General features: G+C 38.2%; 1 protein-coding gene across 2 annotated transcripts in view; it reads right to left on the bottom strand.

Annotated features, from left to right (window-relative positions):
• CDH13 (cadherin 13) overlaps nt 1–21514 on the bottom strand; it is a 470111-nt gene that overhangs the window by 292445 nt on the left and 156152 nt on the right. For both annotated transcript variants that reach the window (XM_065640841.1, XM_065640840.1), the window contains exon 3: nt 16228–16436. In XM_065640841.1, coding sequence (XP_065496913.1) covers nt 16228–16436 — 209 coding nt within the window. The remainder of the gene's footprint in view (nt 1–16227; nt 16437–21514) is intronic.

Below are 21514 nucleotides of genomic sequence, written 5' to 3'. Positions count from 1 at the left end.
GCATTCCCTGGCAGGGAAATTATTCAAAGCCACCCGCTGTAGCTGACTCTGCAAAACCAGAGCGAAGAGCCACTAAGGTAGAACTCAAAACTTTGGCACATTCTTCCAAAGCCAGATGTGCAGAGGATAGCACGAAAACACAGTTTATCAATGCTATTAAGAATCTTTACAGCAGTTAAGTACAGGGACAAGCTCAGATTAAAGCTATGGGTAATGGATAATGAAGCAGAATCAGCAGGTATCTCAGGGATCCACGTACCTCTTCAGGCACTGGGTCCACATGAGACTTCAGTTGAAGTTTGCAGTTTCAGATTACTTTGTTTACTGCACAGGTACAGGGATTACAACCAGGTCACTCTCGGACGGGGTTTCCCCACACACACACTTTCTTTTTCTCTGATTCACCAGCACCACAATTTTTGTATTAAATAATGAACACAGATTAGTTCTGTGTTACTTAATAGGTGTATTTACACGACAAATACATTTAAACCTTCCAAGAAAATACAAGAAAAACACTGAAACTAGAATTACCTTTAAAAACAACAAAGACTTCAAGTGACTGCACAGCTCATGTCAGCTATGGCTACACTTCAACAACATGAGGAGGTCTGCATGTGTACAAAACAAATAGCAGGGGTTTTATAGGCTTGTCTGAAGCTTATCTTGAATGATCACAAACTTCTTGAGTCTTCAAATTTCAGTTAGAAGTCCTGAGAGATATTTACTCTTGTGATACAAATAGAAACATGAGAAAAACAATATTTTTATGCTATGTCAATAGTATTGTTTCTGACTACAGCTGAAACGAAAGATACGATTACACAATAGCTTTTCAAACCTCTGCAAAAGATTTAAGTAAAGTTCAAACCTTAAGCTTTCGAAGCTTTAATCTTGACATAAAGTTCAATTTTTTTTTTTTTTTACATTTTTCTCATGTTAGGAAAATATGAACAGTACTAAATGACAAAGAACTGAATACTGCATTAGACTTATCCCCATGCATATCCAGTTGCAAGACTGTGATAATAAATTTGGGGAAAAAAATGTTAAAAAAAAAAACACCACAACTTTTTCGACATGCCACGCTGGCATCTTCCATAAATAATATTATTGTTGCTGGTGCTCCTTAGTTGCGTTTTGAGTTCTGCTTGTTCTGGGGTAGGAGGGAGAACAAGTTTCTAATACTGTGCAGGCATAACTTCAAAAATACAGTTTTAAACTTTTGTTTATGCCACTTGTCTGGTTGGCAAAATACCATCAGTGTATTCCTCAGAGGCAACAGTTTATTCCCATTGCCAGAGCAACGCCTGGCAAAGCGTGCATATGGAATTCAGGGCAGCATGCCACAGCCATCTCCACCCTGTTCTTCTGAAAAGAGAAATTATGATGGGAAGTATGAAACATACTGTTCCCTGCCTTTTAAGGTCACCACAGAAATTTACTTCACAAGCTAGCTAGTATACACAGCTTCGCTTTCTTCCATTGTTCCACTTCTTCATGGACTTGTAACCCATGCAAACATTTGGAAAGTCTTTAATTCCAAAAGTCCACAAGTGACTTTGGTGACCAAATTCCCTGATCAGATTAACTATCTGCATCACTGCTGGTAATGCAGAAAGTGCCTGGCAGAAACTTCCCAGACGGTGGAGAATTACCTTCTAGTAAATCTACACCACAGAAGAGCACCATGGTCTCTCCATCCTCTACAAGCACAGCAAGTACATGAGGGTTGCACACGCTATAGATTGGCATCAGTTAATGCAGAGCTCAATTTTACCCTGTTTTACAGTTCTTCCTTTCTGGAAGCAGCTTCAAGTTGTATAGACAAAAAACCTACCGTAAAACTAAGAAACAGACCCAAGGATTTCCAGCTTTTTCTGATGCTGAATAAGATTTAATCAAATTATAACGCAAAATAGCAGAGATACCAGCCAAAAGATCAGTTCCATCAGATTCACAATTCTATCTGTGTTCAACAACAACAAACAAGAAACTGGAATAGTATATATTTAAAATAACATCTGAAACACAAAGGAAAATCTTCTTAGATACTAGATAAGTTTGTTGTCAGTATATCAGGGCAAAAGATTTACGAACAAGTTCAGTGAAAAATCTTCAGAGAAGTAGTTCTACAGTAATAATCTCCACTACTACTGTCCAAAGCTATTAATTTATACAAGAAGTTAATTTAAAAACCAGAAGACATAATGCAGCATAGTCTTACGAGTGCTTACTAAATGTAGAGCCCTAGGGCTTAGTGTACTTTCATTTTAAGTAATTGTATTCCACGTGTAAATAATAAAGACTTAAATACACTGGGATAAATGAGTTTAGACTTGCTAAAAGGTTTCTATAAATCATCCCTTATTACGTCACTTTTCTGGGTAGTCTGTTGTGTTGACAGTTACTATAAGAACAGAGCATTACCGTTTCCCTATAGCGAACATGAAAGAGTCACCTAAGGAAAAACTTTCATAATTAGAACAAGGCAGGTACTAAACCTATCCCTTGGCTTATCTATGTATTTGTAGCTGGAGTTCATTAACTTGTCAGCACTGATTCCTGTTGAATAGGAAAATGAAACGAAAAAATGATATGCAAATCAATATCAACTGTTAAGTCATGTTCTCATTTAGCACAGTGTCAGATATGAAATACTGAGAATTTAAAAGAAACTTTCTGGTGGAAAAACATGCTTAGCATGTGTTTTTTTAATAAGAGAATTACTATGGTGAATTAAGCTAGTTGTCGTCCCATGATAAAAGTTACAGCATGTTAGAAGCTAAAGAAGATCTTCTAAACCTTATTTCTATTTTCGGATTTTATTTTTTAATGACTTTAATCTTAATAAATGGGAGAGGCATTTTAAATGTATAATTCATGGCCATTAGTTAGCACAAAAGCTGTGTAGCACATCCATATATATCTAGAGAGAAAGACATCTGCTAAAAGGACTTCCACATAACCCAGCATTACAAGTTCACAGACATACTTTTGGAAAATACATTTCACACGTGTAAATCACGCTACTATCAGAAGGCCCTACAAATTAGTTTTCGTGAACATGCGAAGTAGTAACAATGGCGTTATCAAAGGCCAGAAGAAATTTCTTGGAGCAGAAGGTAAAGGCAAAGATCTGTTTGTATATCCTGATTATACTGAACTGTTTACTACCTTTCTAGAGAGAAACAGAGTCAGCAAGCTCTGCCTGGTAAACTGGAGGCCATGTAAAGACCTCCAAGAAGCCACTGCACGTGCCCCCTGAAGTTGAGCTCAGACGTAACCCATCAAGTAGATGGCTCGGAATAGAGCGAAATCAAACAACCAGGTGTAACAGCCTTGATTTCAAAATTGCCAGGTCTCTGCCAGCAAAAGGTAAAAGGTCTCTATTACCTATTATCTGAATGCCTTCGATATACTCATGGAGTATCTCCATTTCATATACAGAAATCTGAGGCAGAGATGTATAAAAGTGAAGATTGCCAGTGCCACAGCACTTTTTTGCTTTTGTCCAAACTCTGTTTTGTCTGGAAGCTCTTTGGGCTGATGCTATCTTTTACCACATGTACGAACAAGGTCTCAAAGCCACAGACTTTGTCAATGCTTCTATGCTACTAGAGTAAAACGAAGGAGAAACAATGCAAATGCAAAATATTTTTGCTCTTTCCCTTGATTCTCCTCAACACACACCCTTATACACTGGAAGCCAGAGTCTTATCTTCCTATTGTCTGGAGTCAAGATTAATTTCCCTCACCTTAATTTCTCATTTTATAGCTTTAAAGACTGAGTCTTAATCAAGTCACTTATCTAATTCACAGTTGTTCTGAAACACATTTTCAATTAATAAAATGATCCTAATACAGCCTAATGCACTGAGCATCAGCTAAAAGAAAAGACACAATAATTACCAGCAGTGACAGGGAACTGGGAAAGCCATTAAACAAACCAAAAATAATTTCTGCCCCCTCAACCCTCTAACTGTCCCATATTTTCATAACACTAGAAGATACAGTAATTTTGTCCCTCAAGTAAACCAGCTACTTTTCTGTTTAGTAGAGGAATCTTAAAGGAACTGTTTTCTTTTATATTTCTAATATATTTCCCATTTTTTCCTGTAACTGAATTAAATATGACATGTTTAAGCAGGACACATTTCCATTTGTAATACAGTTGACTGAACTTTTCTGGCAGATGTTAAATATATTAAACATCATAGGACTGAACAGAATCTGCCTTATGGTATTTACAAATTTGAGATATATTTTACAGTAATTACAGTCAATACACAAAATCTGGGGTTAAAAGGCCCTGAATAAATGTGAAACGTCTCAGATCCTCTAAAGAGCTACTTGATCAAAAAAGCATTAATTTTGAAGAAATTCAGCTGAAGGCACAAATGACATTTAAAATAACTGATTTTTTTTTTTCTGTTTCATAGACAGAAAATGTAACTGGCGTACTGTGACTGCCCGCTAACATTATGCACAACTAATATTATATATATCAACTTGATGATAATACTATCCAATAGAAAGGACTATACCATGTGATAGTCCCACTAATACATTTGGTTTTCCTGGCAATTAAACAACATGGAAACACTAACAATTAACACCAAGGTCACCCTCAAATAAATTTTGATTTGGACACTCCTCATAACAGATTTATGAGTAGATCCAAAGCTCATTAAAGTCGGTGGAATGACTCCTGTTGACTTAATGGAGATTGCATTTGGCGTACTGCTTTCTGTGTTTTCCTATGTCAGATTAATTACACGGTTTTGTGAATATTCGTGCCTAAAATCAACCCTGTAACTTAAAGCTTCAAGCCTTACATCATGTATACATGTATCACTGTCAGCAATGGAGTGTTACAGATGTGAGCCAAATTCAGAGTAAAATCTTCCCCAACTTTGACTTTTAATGCTTAAACTGAATATTTAACACCCCTTCCCCTTAACTCCATCTTAATTCCTGATCTGAGTGTCAATATGAAGCATGACAGACTTTGCTGATTTTGACGACCTTATCAGCTTTAAAAGAATGTTTTTGGGGAGCAGAGAGAAGAGAGCAAAGCACATAAGGACAACACAATACAGTGGCACAGAGCAAATAAAGTCGTCTGAAGATAGAAAGTTACTTAACCTGCCCTGCACAGCTACATAAGCATTTAAGGACACATAGTTTGAACTATCCATAATTCTTCTGACATAGAAGGCAACAGAATAAGCAAAAAAAGACAAGAAATGGGTAGAACTTTGCATCATAATAAGTCGACCACACAGAAGATTCGGCAATTTTTCCCTTGACCTGCTACTGGAACAATTCACCTCTGTTGAAAACCAAGAGAGGAGTAAACAAATAAAAATTGCTCAGTATCAAATTGCAGGCATTATTGAAGCAGAGTGGATAGAACAAACAGTTGTATCAATGTTAAGATTCTGATTTTAGTTAAGTGGTAGGAATACTACTTTGTTGAAAAATTATCACATATTGTTCCTCTTTTTTCTTAGAAAAAAACAACCTACCCATTTTCCCATATTATGTTTCTCAACACAAAGCTACAATGTGTGCTTTGAAAAGAACATGTTTTAAAGTCTCTCTTGCAAGATATCCCACACTAATATATTAGTAATGTTTCTACAGAGATAGCTGGAAATTAAATACATGTGAACAGTTCCAATGAACCTCTCAGTATGGAGGTTTGGTTTTTAATATAATTAGTGACAGCAAATGAATGACTCTATAACTAATGTCTGTTGACTGAGCCAGTACCAAAACAAATAATGAAAACCCCATTTCCTAACCCGGGAAGTCAGTTTAAGTGTTTTTATTTCCAGCAGACAATTCTGGTGCAAAGGGCTGGTAGGATTAATGCACACCAAGTCAAATACAGAATACTAGTGTAATAAACATCTTAATCTAAGGCATGAGTTTATAGTTTGCAGCAAGAACAGCAATAAAAATGTAAGATCTAGTCTGAATATTCTTGTTGCCAGACGCTGCCATGCTGGAGCACAATGACTGAACACACCTGATGCCTCCGGGGGCTTTGTCTACCAACACAGTCTTTCAGCAGTCATAAATTTCCTATCAAACAGAAGCAGCTGACTTTTTATTTCATCTTCAGGGAAAAGAAAAAGTCACAGGTATGAGAATATTCTTCCCACGCTGAGAAGAAACTGCAAAGTGTAACATTTCTCAGCCAATCAGGAATTCTTCATTTACTGGAATTTTTGTTAGTGAGTTCAACAATATCCAAATCAAAATGATATGCCTCACGAGAGCACTCAAGTGCCCTATTTCATAGGGGCTGACATGCTATTTTATTCACTACACTGCTGTGCTTGAAGGCAACTCTCGGCATTTTGACACAGCCTTTTAAACTATTAATAGTGCAAACATGAACAGATTTCTTACTAGCATTTCTTTTTTGAGGAGGTCAAAAATCAGGTGATACTAACGTGTACTAATGTCAGTGCATGTATAAGGTCCTCAGCATCTCCTAGGATAGTCCAATACTTCACAGGATCATAACCTTGGAATCCTTACACAAAAAATTTTCTATGTCAATCAATATCTGAGAATTAAAGTTTAGTACAGGCTTCCAGATTTTAAAAGACTTGTACTGTCACCTTTCTTCCAGATGATTAGAGGATAAGTCTTTATACAGCACAACAGTATCATCAATACTGCCTTGACATTAACTGTAGAACAGGGTACTTGGCTACATCAAATATTCAGTAGCTCTCCAGTGTGATTAGTACCATCACAGAGACAAATGTACTTTACTTCAAGTGAAGCATTTAACCCATTTCTGATTGATGATGCAAAAAAAGACTCTCCGAAGCAGTAGAAGCTACAGTATGGTACTAAGATCATACAATTTAGTCCACAAGAAGGCTGGTACACCAAGAGCTAGAACCAGCTTTCATTTTAAAAGGATTACAGTCTAATCCTTATCTTAGAAAGCTGCATATACTAGATCCACGATTCATTTATCTCAAAACCACAAGGTAATTCTAGAGATAGAAATGGAAGAAAATTATTTCAAGATGATTTCCTGCTGAGTTCAAACATATGCCAAATGGTTCAACAATTATTGAACACTATCAACCACAAGGGTGTTTGCTGACTTGCAGGTAAATTGAAGTGTATCTGTTCACAGTAGTTTGGACAGTTGCTGAATAAATTACTTGATGTTGCTAGAACTTCAATCAAACCAGTTACCACAACAATTGCTGAAAATATTTTAACAAATCTATTCCTACTCACCAGGGAACTTCTTGTTTCCTGCTATGCACCAAATTGCAGTCATAGTGGGGTTGTCAAGTAACTAAAGGCAAAATTCTGTCTCTCCTTTCCTGCTACAGAACGTGTTTTCCAGTTACCCTAAACAAGAATTTTACTTTTCCAGAGTAATGAAGGACACTGAGGAATTTTAGTGGTACCAAAAGTATCTGCAGAAGCCAATGACTGTACATAGCAGGACTATTGGCCAGTTCAGATGGACCTGCTGCCTCTCCACTCTTTTCTTGTGTAATCACCATACCTATGTGCAAAGGAATACTCAGCAAATAAGGAATTTTAGGTTCAGAAGGAGCCATCTGTCCTTGCAGTTGCAGAATCAATTCTTGAGGGAGGACAAATGTAGATTTTTATCCTGTGATGCTCCATTAAATGCTTAAGATGTGTGCTGAGATAGGTGTTACTATAATAACCATAATAAATGTTCTTTCAGGTTTGTGAAAGCCAGCATGGAACTATTGGGGCAATCATTAGGGATGATTATTGATGTCTCTGATGGAGAGAAATGACTGAACTCTTACTCAGGCAATCACCTTTTATGTGAACAATTTTTCCTATTATGGCGTGCTCTCGAATCCACCCTGTTTCTGGAAGCTGATAGAAAAACTTATGTGAAAACATCAGCAATATTTTATGTCTCCGACACAAGAAAAAGAACCTTGAGTTTAGTTTTGAACAGAACGTAGTTTGATCTCTTAGAATTGTCTCCGTTCCTTAATAAATCTGAGTGAAACTAGGGCAGTTGTCCCACATTGACATTCCCACGTGTCAGATGAAAAAATAACCATGGAAGAAATGGACAACTTTTCCTCTGTACCAGAAGTCTCACAGGTTCTTCTGGTTTCTGTAACGTCTCTTATTCATTATGGATTTGAGGAGATTAAGGACGTCATGGCATTTTTAATATCATATAGAAATCACCATGTCATTTTCCTAAACCCCTTATAGAAAAATGACTCTGTTCCTATCCTGATGTGAAAAAGTATTCTAAGTATCAACAATAAAGATATATATGCAAATACCTCTTTTTATAGATGTATGTACACAGACATGCACACACAAATATTCTTTCCCTGTATGCTTAAGGCCACTTTATAAATGAAAGATATTACATATCCTATGAGACTTCTACTTATCCTTTATGATCTGGCATAATGTTCTACTAAATCATTCTTAGCCTGTTGCTTTTCCACTTATATCGTCATTTACTACAATGAATTTTAAAATTAAACCTTTTCTAAATGGTTCCTTTAAATGTTCCCCACACCTCTGGCACAAATTTCCACACAATTCCATCAGTCTCTGGAGGCTAACACATAGAATTGGCATAGTTTTCTCTGTCTCATCAGAATATTTCAGGCTGGACTCAGAACAATAATAACTTGGGAAAAAAAAAAGTCATCGTCAATGCATGATGACTTATCACGCTTCCACAAAATTTAGTGGGTTTTTTTTTCATTTTTAATGGATAAAGGACAGCATCCTAGATCATAAAAATAAGATAATTAAATTCAAAATGTCTTCACACAACTCATCTAACATTCAAACTCTCATAAAAAAATGTTTTAGGGGCAAGAGGTAAATAAGTATTTTCTTGGCACTCTATGCCAGCGTGAATTTTAGTTCAGATAAAAGACTTCAACGATCTTTGAATAATTTCTCTCACTGTGTTTTACGAGAGTTTCGCCAATAAGTCTTTTGGATGAAGGATAAGTCCTAAGTGTGTTTTAAACAAAATAGAATAAAATTTGTTGCATTCCAGCACTGCATTTGTTTCTGAGCTTCCACAATAACTTTACACCAGAAGAACACCAAGCAATAGTGAAAACGTCGCATGGTTGATGCCTGTTACTGCAAGGAGAACTAACTGAGAAGTCTAAATGCAGTTCAGGGCTGAAAGGTATTACAGTTTTAGATGTTTTTAATAAAATATGTTCATTTAGAATATATTTGCCTGTCATTTTTCATTACTCTGTTAATAAATTGGAATAATTAACAAGGTTTGCATTTGTTTGAAAAGTCATCTCATTTCACCTTTGAATAAATGTTAAACATATTCTATACTCAGCTCTGCTTGTTACTGAAAAGCACAAAGTCCCTTTTCCTGGAAAAATACATCCCTAGTTCACATAAAATCTGAATGTAGATTACTCATAGAGAAAAGCACTGAACATTCAGAGAAGCTAACACCTTCTTGTTTCACAGTCAATTATTCATATTTCCAGTCTATAAGACCATTTTTCTTTCCTTAAATAATCAAGTGCTTCTCATTTACATGCCAAAGTTTCACACTGAGGGAAATAGAAGGAAAGTTAACCCACACATTTAATCTGAGCATTTATACATAGGATGAATAAACTTACAAGACACTTCGCCCCAAAAAATGAACATTAAATTAATGAAAGCCACCAGTGGCTCATGTTCTTTATACTATTTACTCTGGAATTCAATGTAATATGTAATTGTTGCTATGGCAACTGCCACATCTCTTGGCACCATAATAATTCTCAGATAAATGGATCGTTGTCAGAGAAAAATCCAAAGCCACTGTATATGAAATCTGAATCTGCGGAGTTAAGTCGGGAGCATAAATTCAGTCCAGGCCTGAGGGAAAGCACAAACCTATCAAGAGAGGTGAGGCTCTGTCGCTGAGCCGGGTAAAAGGGGGAGCATGGCTATATATGAAAAATCATAACCGCTGTGCATCGCCATGGGATTTGCAGGGTCACTCGGAAACGGTTCAGCAAAGAGGTACAGGAGTCACGTCCATACGGCACTGTCAGACAAAACTCCTGCTTTGGGGGTTTGCTCTAAAGTCTGCTGGAATCTGATTATTTCAGCAGGTTCTGGATCGGGCTGGAGGATAAAAAGGGAAAGCAGGCGACTGGAATTTCTATGGAAAATAGCTTATTTCAGTGGTTAAGGAGATTTCTTATATAAAAGGAGATCTTTGTTGTTTCCCCAACATCAAGTGGTCTGCACAGAGGTTTTTTATAAAAATATAGCCAAAAAGGCAACCAAATGATACCACAGAATGACCCATTGATGAGAACAAGCTCTTGCTTTCATTGACATTAAGATGTATTCTGTGAAACCTGCAATTTGCATTGCAGACTTTAAAAACAAAAAAAATGCACCCTATCTCTGGTGGTTAAAGCAGGGAAAAGTCATTTACCAGAATACCACAAACACACAGGTATTGAATTCTAAAATCACTTATAACTCAGCTTTTTATGCATGAATTCCAAGTCAGTACGTGTCTGCAGTGTGATAACGAGCAAAAATAAAAGTAGTAATAACAAGTTAATCATTTAACAGCTAATGGGAGAATGTTGTTATGTTCAGCTTTCTGCCAAACTGAATGCAAACATGAGAAGATGAGTTCTCTTTTGTTTGCTCTTTAAGAAAACCCATCTTCCTATGCCTGAAATACACTTTCGTATCCAAAGCAAAATATATCCAAAGCTTTTCTGAAAAAAGATGCTATTCTATATACTGTTTTGATCAGTATAATAACTCATAAGTGTATCATAGATATTGATGTCCCCCTGTGACTTACTGGTTTGTGCCTTAAAATTAAATACAAAACATGATATTTTATTTATGCAGTGCATTACTTTTTGCAGCAACTGCTATATGCATAATCTAATAATGTGAAACTCTTCTATCCTGTTTGTCAGTATCTCATATGAGAGTGCATCTTCATACTTTTGCACAGTCATTTTCAGCTTTTTTGGAACTTTATTTTAAACTGAAAAAATGCTAATATACATTAATAGGAACAATTACTTGCTATAGCAAAGAGGCTGATTCTTGATCTTATTTTTCCAAATAAATTATTGAACTGCCAGATGACTATACTCAACTATTCACTTCCTTGCGTGAATGTTTTTTTTTCTGTGAGAGAATCCCGATTCATAATAAGATTATTGATCCTTTATTATCTGTTCTAAGGCAGAAAGCCATACATGTGGGATTTAAGGCTCTAGGCACTTTTTTATCTCTTATCAATAAAATTTGAAATCTCCGCTTTATCTCAGGGATAAAGCAGAGAATGAGATACAAACAAGAAATGCTAACGTTTAAATCCATGGACCTTAGTTTAATTATTTCTGTTTGATACTTTAGGAGACAGAGGCACAGACATAAAGCAACTTGCAAAAACATATACATCCAGGCAGTGACTTAGTAGGAAACAGAATTTAGGTCTGCAAGGCAGCTGGGGAAGTTTTCAGCCAGGCTGCCTCTCCTGTCTCTGCTATAATAAATATAGCAGAGTACCGATGTTGGGAAAAGCAATGGTTTGACAAAGGAGAAAGTAGAAGGAGCACATCTGAATAGCCCCAGCTGTTACAAAGTGGACTGGACAGAGTAGCAGGACTAGAACAACTTCATTTCTTTCAACCTGATCTACTGCTGGAGATGATTTTAAACTTTGTCTACAACACGCTGTCCCAGGGTGTGCTCCTCCCTCTTATCTCTTCTTTCATTCTCCTTTTCCTTTTCCATCCAGTGCCTGAAAAGTGCCCTGTGGGTTAGACAGTTTCTATTTAATCACTTCATCCTTCTCTATGGAAGACTGCTGAGCACCATACAGTGAAGTTACTACCAGCCTGGAATTTCTGAATATCTGCCTGCCCTCTTATCTGCTTTGGTGCCAGACTCTTGATATCTCACTCCCCCTCCCCTTCACCCTGTGTCTGTGATGCTGCAACAAAAGTTCTAAATAACTCCCTTTGGTGTGGGAAAAGAAAAAAAAAAAAAAAAAGGCTGCATTTTGCCAGCACGCAAAAAAAAGGCAGAGAAATATTGTTTGCAAAGGTTTTCTTTTAGCTCCCAGTGTATTAAGGGTATATTCATTAAAACCAGCATTAGGTTACCGAAGGGTAGAGGGACTAGAAGACAACCATTTTATTGTCCTTGGAGGACACAGTTCAATTCCCAGCCTGCTGCATTTTGCAACTCATAATGTTAAGAGACTTTACAAAAGACTTGCTATACTTTCTGTCTTCCAGAAAACCAGACTCTTCAAATAAATTAATTAATCTGCTAATGTCTGGTCAAATGCTCAGATGTGACGAAATTTCGAGATTTTGGTTGTCCTATTATTTCCATAAAATAAAGCAGGGACCAAGCACTAGATAAGACACAAGTTTAAAAAATAATTATTACCACTTATTGGCTCAGTTTGTTTCCAAATACAGTTTGCAAGTGATTTATTTTTCCATTAGGGATCTGAACCTTAGCAATTCTGTGAATTATCCAGAATGAACCCAAAGTTCATTTTGGGAAACCTGGATGAATCAAAACATTTCCGTGTCTTTTTCTAAGATCGTCAAGCACATAAGTCCTGACCGTGTGAAGGGGCATTAAGCAAATATTGGGCAATGCTAACCACGAGCACAGATGTGGTACGCAGCAGCACTACCCCATTGTGAATGCACATGAAGTTCATTTCTTTCATCACCTTGATTGCCTGAGGGTACAAGTGTGCACACACACATAACTATTGAAAACAGGACACACTGTAACATTAACACCTTCCATAGGCCTATGGCAACTCTTCTGTGCCCTCATATTCTGTATGTCTCTCAAAAAATGACAGTAGCTTTCTTGTGAATACTCCCCTCTGTCAAGACAGAAACCAATGTGTCTAGCCAAAGACATAGATTGAAAAGAGCACTAACAGCAGGTTGTAGAAAGAAATCTAACTAATCTGATGTAGAGATTTTTGCTCTCAATAGAACGTATACATATCTGTAGGTATAGATACTCATGGGTATTTTGCTGAAACATCCAGGCATCTGGAAAAGGAGCAGTGCTGTATTATCTGCTCTTCTGCCACTAGACCCCGCAAAAAAAAATCTGTGATCAGAGCACAACAGCCAAGTTGCCTAATGATGTTGAGGAACCATCTATATTTCTCATATTGCCACCATAGCCACACTTTGGTAGAAAGCTGCAGGCTCTGCAGATCTAATATGCTTCTGGCAGAAGAGTAGCAAAACAAGCCCTTCAGACTCCAAAAGCAGAGTTAAACAGTAAGTGGTATTTTAACAGCCACTCACTGTACTATGGCCATGAAGTTAATCATATAGGACTGATCAGTGAGGCCAGCTGGAATCTTCCCACATGTTCAGAAGGAAACAACCGCATCCCTCCATCGCTAGAATACCAAAAGTGTTTCTGCATGCTCCAGATTGCACCTTTAAATATGGTTGGTAGCAATCACAAAGTTTCAGGAATTATGCTATCTCTTCCCAGGCTCAGGCTGCCAGTCAATACATTAGAGATCACTGTTGTCAGTCACTTCCAAACATGTTTGGAATCTGCAATTAGAAACATTAACAATGGGATTTCACAGATGTAGGTTACATGCTTTCAGAAAAGAAACGGCAGTTGCTGGCAGTGGGGAAATACTTAAGAACTACTTATCCCCTAATTAAACAAGGTACTGTACTCTAAGTACTGAATGCTAAGCAGCGCTCTAGCATGTGCTCATCTTAACCCTACCGAATGATGCTGAATTACTGAGGCTCCATCTGAGCATTTCTTAGCCAAGACTCCTTGCATAAACAGATGGAGCAGTTCTGCTGTTTCCATGCTGACACATTCAGACTGTAATAGTACAGGATTAAGTTCAAATTTATCATAAAATCACTTCAGATAGGATGTTGTAATCTTTATATCCTTCTCAAGTATGACAAACAGAAAGACAAGACTGTCTGTGTTATGTTTAAAATAGGCAAACAATAGCTGAAATGGTTGGTTAAAAACCATTGATTCAACAGCTACAGAGTGCTCGCTGAGGCCAGAGTAGGACAGCCAGCCCCAAAGATCTTTATGTTTCCTCGATGAAGGGGATGATCTTCACTAGATGGAATTCCCAGGACACATCAAATGCATCTTGTGACTCCCAACGGCATTGCAGACACCAAGGATCACCATATCAAAAGGGCAATCTTTTAGTTATGAGCTGAATATCAAAATCCATGAAGAAGTGATGAATGCAGGTAGAGACGATGGTGTGATACTGCTTTAAGGAGTCACCTACGAGGCAAGACTGGCAAGTGGCAGCATATGCCAGATTTAGACTGGATTTCTCTCTGAAGCAACACAAAGTGGTTGGAACGGAATCCAGGAGTGGGGCCAACTTAGACTTGGCTTTTGAATGTAGTCTGGTGATAGATTTCAACACTAGGCTTAAAGTAATATTGCAGGAACATCTTGAGGGGAGACTACTCAGAACCAAATAGGACATAAAGAGAAAAGGTCACTGACAAAGCTATGTCATATTCGGTGCAAATACACATCTTTAATTCCTACTCGTGAGGCAAGATTTCCCCTACATCATAACTTCCATAGAATAACTCCCCCTCAATAACATTGAAGGGCTGCTTCTCTAAGAAAACCAGAGTAAAACCTCAGAATATGATTCTCAGAGTCAGATCTTCACACGTAAACCAATGCTCTGAAGTTTAACTCCAGACCTCCTGTCAGAGATGTCGCAAACTCCTCTGTGGTTTCAGCAATGTCTAATTGGAGAATGAGAATCCCCATTTTGAAACTGCTCCTAAGATTTCAAAACCTGGCATGAAAACAAAACTGTTCGAACATTCTTGTGACTGCACCAGAATGAGCATGCCTTCCTAGTTTGAGACGTAGGACAAACAAGTGCCCAGATCTTGCAAGTGTAGTTTTCCTACTCTGAATTTGTCCATGTGTGGACTTAATCCACAGCTCCACCATGTAAGAGACTCTCTCAAGTATGACCTTGCTAAAATTTTACTTTGTGAAGAAACAGAGTATTTAAATAAAATTAAATTCCATTCAAGTGTTCTGATAAGCCCTCTGCAGTTACACATTCTGGTACTTTCTCCTGCTGGCAATCTATATTCACATTGCATGCTGCTTAAAGTGCAGATCAAAACCTTCCCTCAGCCATGGGCTTACAGAAGTTTGTTCAAACTTTCCCCTAAACCTTTTTTTTCTTTTTTTTTTTTTTTTTAAATGGAAGACTGAAGTTATACTAAGCTATTGTTGGAAACATAATGAAAATGCTGGCAGCTGAATACCAAAATAAGACAATAGATCAGACATTTTTATCATGGTTTCTTTATACTTCCTTGAAATTAAAGGTCTGTAAAGACAGCAGAATTAATTCTCTAGCAAGCCACTGTCCTGTCTGCCTCTGTCTTACATGCTGTGGCACAGAACTGAAGGCAATCTCACATTTCCTTTTGTTACTTTCATGGGTGTGAAGTAACCAATTCAACCAAACTGTGAAGCACTTTTTCCCCATAGTATGGGGTTAGTTTTACACTGAAATTCACAAGTAGAGAAGAAAGGACATGGCATTCAGTGGATAGAGTGGAATAAAAAGCACTAGTGCATAGAAACAGTGTAAATATATGTTGCTATTTGTGCGTAGACGCTTACATAACTTAACGCATAACAATATCAGATAAGCAAACCTATCTGAAAAATTAAATTCCGAAGCATAGCATTCATTCCCACATTCTTAGAAGTGGAGCAAATGTGAAGGTTCTGTGAATTCCAAATTACACATTTAGACTATAATTTTTCCATTTTCAGTTATGACCAAACTGTGTCTGTATGCAACATAATGTACACCAGAAGAACCAGCCAATTTTGATACTTGGGCTCTTTCATTTGAATTAATTATTTATGAACATTTAATATTTACACATGAGGATGTATTACATCTTTTGAAAGCCAGAAAATTTATATTTTAAATCAAACTAAGTGCTAAAACATTACAGCAATATCTGGAACAAAGATTGATTTTGATCGCTCTGCTAACAGATTAAAACATCTTATGGTCCCAGGTGGCACATGTAGGTATCGAGCAGAATCTCCTTGGCACTGTCTCCCAGTCCTTTGTATTTATCTTACCTTTAATGCACTGTGTTTTTCATTTGCTCCAACAATCAAAATTTCTGCCATATCCTCAGCATGCTCAGACCGTGCGTGGACAAACAAGGCTCTGCCAACTTCTGAGACATTCTTTAGTGCAACTAAAGACCCATCGTGTTCCACCTTAAAGTCTGGGTTAGAAACTTCGAAGTTCAATTTGTTATTCCCCTTGCAGTCGTCAAATTCCACTGTGGGGGGAAAAAGAAGAAAGAAAAAACACAGTTATAAGTATGCGCTTTAGAACATAGGCTTTAGACATCTTTATGTTATTGGTTTGTCTACAGATCTCAGGAAGAACTCTCTCACAATCTAAGGGGAAAAAGTTTACAAGAAGTTTTATATTAGTGTGACTATAATTCATAGACAAATCTTATGAGTATGTGCTTTCAGAAGGATGAAGAGGTTTTCACCATGCTAACTGGGGAGGTAGGTAATAAACTAAACACTTTGAACATGAACATTTTGTGATCACTCAATGCACAAAATGAACACCTAGTTCTACAAATTGTGCAGTAGCAGTAGAGACTTTGTTGTCTTCCTCATCATAAGTCTGATCTCTAAAGACTTTCCTGCTGGCAAAGTGGTTTCAGATATCCAGTAAACCTTTATACTTGGAACTAGTTGTTTACAGAATATTCAACCTCATAGTCTACTGCAAAAGTGCTACATAATAGAAAGCCCAGACTATAATGTTTCTTAGTAACTAGCAGGATTGTGCTATAGTCCATGAGCTGCACTATCAGTATAGCTAAGGATTATGACACATTTTAATTAAATAGTAGCTGTCGATTATCCTGTTTCACTTTACATGGGAGACTTAAAATATTTAGGAAGGATGGGACAAAGTGAAAAATGTCTGTGAAGTACAAAGGTTTGAGACTTTGCCTCAAGTTCCTTCTCCGAGTCCAATAGATTCACTTTGCACAAAATACTGGAAAAAAACATTAGTGATATAACTACCAGCTATATGATTAAAAGGCCTTCACCACAAACTTACAATTGCCAAGTAAATTTTTCAGGTTTTGACATCTCTGAACAATATATTTTCATGTGGAGTGTTGGGTTTTTTTGCCAACAATCTGTTCTGTATTCTCTACCTGCTCCTTGAGTTACTGCTGCAGTAGACTTTTCACTTATCTTCATGCTCTCACTATTTTGATTTTACATTTCATTTCTACCGGATCTTTAAAAACTGCATTACACTTTCAGAAATGGATACAGACAGGGATACAGGCTGCAGAAGATCAAAGACAATCAAGTTTTACTGAAAATAAAGCACTTTGCATAATCGTTTAAATTCACTACATAGACTTGTTATATTTGGTCATTGTTTTTAAAGGAAAAAAAAAATAGCTCATTCTCTCACAACCTGGCCCATACCTAAGCTTTTCTTGACTACGTAATACCTATACCTGGTCTTAAAACACAGACAGAATCTCATAGTTGATGGCCAAACAACACTTCTGGGAAGTTACACAGCAATACTCTGCAGCAAATTTTGCATCTATTTCGAGGCGTACCAACTTGAAGCCAGGGCTGCCAGAGGACCTTGTGGAGGTCCCTCCTCTCTGGGCATTCACCAGGACTGAATCCCAGAGTAGAACCACTGCAGGGAAGAACTGTTTGTGGTTGCAGAATTTGAATACAGCTTCATTTTATGACGAATATTGATGAGAAAGGTTAAATCAAAAATTAAGCCACAGCAAAAATCTCAAATGCCCAAACTTCAGAATAAGACGTAAAATATGAGACACTTTGTGTCAAATGGACAGTGGGGGGTTGACCCTGGGCTGTGTCCAGACACCCACCCAGCCACTCTCGCTCCTCTGCTGCAAAAGGAGAGGAGGAGAAAATAAGAAGAAAAAGCTCTTGGGTCAAGACAAAGACAGGGAGATCACCTGCCAATGACCTTCACAGGCCAAACAGAAGTGACTTGGGGAAAATTAATTTAATCAACTGTCAATTAAAATAGATTTGGATGGTGAGAAAATGATACATTTAAAGCTACACCTTAACAACCCTGTCCCTATTTTTCCTCAGGCTCAGCTTTCCCGGAAAGGGCTGTCAGGAACAGGCTGCCCAGGGCAGCGGTGGAGTCACCATCCCTGGAGGGGTTTAAAAGGCGTTTAGACGAGGTTCTTAGGGAGATGATTTAGTGCTAGAGGTAGGTTATGCTTGGACCCGATGACCCTGAGGGTCTTTCCCAACTGAAATGATTCTATGATTCTTCCTACTGCGTAGAGTCCTGCAGGGGCTTCAGGGAACCCGCCACAGCACCTGGAGCTCTTGCTCTTCCTCCTCCTTTCCCACCTCTCTCTCCTCCACCCTGGGGCTCACCCCGCTCTCTCACACCTTTTCCCCTCACTCCCGGGCAGCATTTTGCCCCTTTTTTTAAACACACTTCCACAGCAGCTCCACCGGCCTCACTGACGCGCTCAGCTGTGCGGAACCACCTAGAACTGGCTGGAACTGCCCAGAACCAGCTAGAACTGCCCAGAACCGGCTGGAACCGGCTCTGTCCAGCAGGGGCAGCCCCGCCCCTCCTCACAGGAACCTGCAGCGCCCCCTGCAGGGCCCGCACACCCTGCACAGCAGCAAAGGCATCAGGAACCTGAGGCGGGATTTTAAAAGAACAAACTTGTGATCCCGTGAACTCTCCTACTGAGAAGAGTCCAAATTCAATCGTCACCACGGTCTCTTGCATAAAATACACCGGCACCTAAAGGATCTGCTTCTGCACAAGTTTTAGGTTTGCTCACATATTTTTAACTAAAAGCTGTTCCCATTTCCTCTGCTTTACTTGAGGGCAAGAGGACAATCCTTGGATTCACAATGGGATTACAACCCAGAATTTCATCAGCCCATTTGCCATCTCATTGAATTTTGCTGAAAGCAAGAGGGATTATAAATAAAAAAGAAACAAAAAGCTCTTTCCCCTTAGACACTCCAGTCCCTCCAGACAAACCTATCTCGGTCTGTCATGTCGCAGATCCCTGCTTGCAAAATCTTTCTTACACTGCACTGGAAGGAGGGGATGAAAGACAGAATTTGGGAGCAGTAGCAGCTTAAAACACTTTGAAAATGGTCAGATTGTGCTGGTGTCCACTCTGAGGGCAGGAACTGCTCCCAGAAACAGTCTTGCGCTCACAGTAGGATTTTGACGGAAGGTTCTCTGTCAGCAAGGCTTCCCTGGCATAAAACCACCGTTGCAATTTATGCTGGTAATAATATGGCAGGCATTTTAACAGATTCACTGCAATCTCCTAAAGCTATCAACCCACAAAAAAGACAAAATTTCCCTGTCACCACAAATGTGGGAAGTTGAAATTCTCTCTACTAAACACTATATAGATTGCAGCCTTGATGAATTATGAGTGGATTCTCTTTTTACTTATTATTTTCCTTACTTATTAAAAAAAAAGGCAAAACAAAAACCACAACACCACACAAATAAAACACACGGTCTTAGGAATGTACCTTGCTATATTGAATAAATATGTCCTTCTCACAGTCAAAATCTGCTGGTGATCTACTGACTATTAATAGCTTACAATTGGCAAAATTTGGCATCACTCTCTGAGAAATTAATTTCAGGAGTGGAAAAAAAATTAAAAGCCTAACTATGATAAAGTAATCCCTTAAAAACAAGTGTTAATAGTTCAGACCTATAGCATCACCCAAACACTACAGGCCACAGTCAAGATGGGCCACACCGTGTTATGCTTCAAAAAGAAGGGTGAAGCTGGCTGGTTGTACACTTCTCCCACTTTGCTGCTCAGCATTTGCAAACCTTGAAATTTTCGCACTGTTGCCATCTGCGGGCACTGCATAAATTCAAGACCACCTGCAGATCCAACACATGGAATCGGGAGATCTATATTCTGTATTCCTTTGGAGTTATGAATTTGACACTTTTAGACCTTTTATATTTTGCTCAATCCATTGACCTTGCTTCACGAAACCAGGCAACATTTCCAACAAGGGCAGAAGCAGAGTTGTTTGAAAGTGGGAACCTGTTTCTTACCATACTTCATCCAAAAGCAGTGATGTTTTCAATTCCCAGTTCTGCCACAGAAACAAGAGTATTTGAAGAGGTTAACAGCAAGGACAGGGAAAGAAAATGAAAAGGCTCTGAGAAGTACTGATATGTAGGAGAGAAATTAGAAGTGAGTGGAAGAAGATGAAGAGATCATAAGGATAGGAAACACTCAACATTACTTGGACCAAGGGCCAACTGAGATGAAGCTGAAGCCAATTATTAAGGGAGTTGAAGAGAACCATAGCCCTAGATAAAATCCCTAGTCTGAAGTTAGGGGCAAATGCCAACTTTATCAGAATGATGTTGCCTCCTGGACTGGGATGAGCAGGGAACGTCACACGAGATCGCATTGTGTTCTCTGTCATTCTCATGATGGCCCTCACTTGGAACATTTGCTTCCTTAAGTTCACCTGCCAAGTTTCAAGAAGGAGGTACGGATGTCTCTTTTCAGAAATAAAACGTCCCATTACAGAGAGTTCTTCCAATAAGATATTTTCCGATTAGTATTTAAACAAACCCCAGATTAAAAAAAAAAGTAAAAAAAGTAGTTACCAAAATATATGCCAGTCAGATGGATAGCACATGCTCTAAGGAGACTGCCAAGGTTCATGGAGAGAGGAGACCAAACCATCTGGCAATCTGCCTAACATGAAAAGGTGGTCTCCCAACATATAACACTTCGTTGCCTGGCGACCATGATGATGTATGATCCTTGTGATGTATGATGATGTTCATACCCTTGTCGCAGAGCTGAGGAGTGAGGAAAGCCATGAGATGGATCACTGACATTTTCATACTACCCAGGTATGCTCTAAAAGATGGAACAAATGGCAGCCTGATGAGAGTGATCACACACACTAAAATCTCCCATGTCCTCCTGCACACTCACTTTGTGTTAGGACTTAAGGAGTTTAACTTAAGGAGTAAGCACTTCAAGTAAAGATCACTTGTTTGCTCTGTGTCTGTACAGCACTTGCAGCAAAATGATTAACGTTTGGTGCTCAAGGTGCTACAGAAATGCAAAAAATTAATAATAGTAACTGTTCAGCTATAGCCCTAAACTAAAATTTTGGTAATGCTACACCAGACATGACTAGTGGTTGTGTCTCATTGTCAAGAACTCAATGGGCAATTAAAACAATGATCTAATATTTATTTACATGAAGGCAGAGTTCTTCATTTATTGATGCATATATGACTCTTTTGATGTTCCTAGTCATGCTCCAG

This window comes from Caloenas nicobarica, chromosome 9 (assembly GCF_036013445.1).
Source record: "Caloenas nicobarica isolate bCalNic1 chromosome 9, bCalNic1.hap1, whole genome shotgun sequence".
In the NCBI taxonomy this organism is placed as follows: Eukaryota; Metazoa; Chordata; class Aves; order Columbiformes; family Columbidae; genus Caloenas; species Caloenas nicobarica.
Note: the sequence above shows the minus strand (reverse complement) of the source record. Positions and strands in the feature narration are given on the sequence as shown.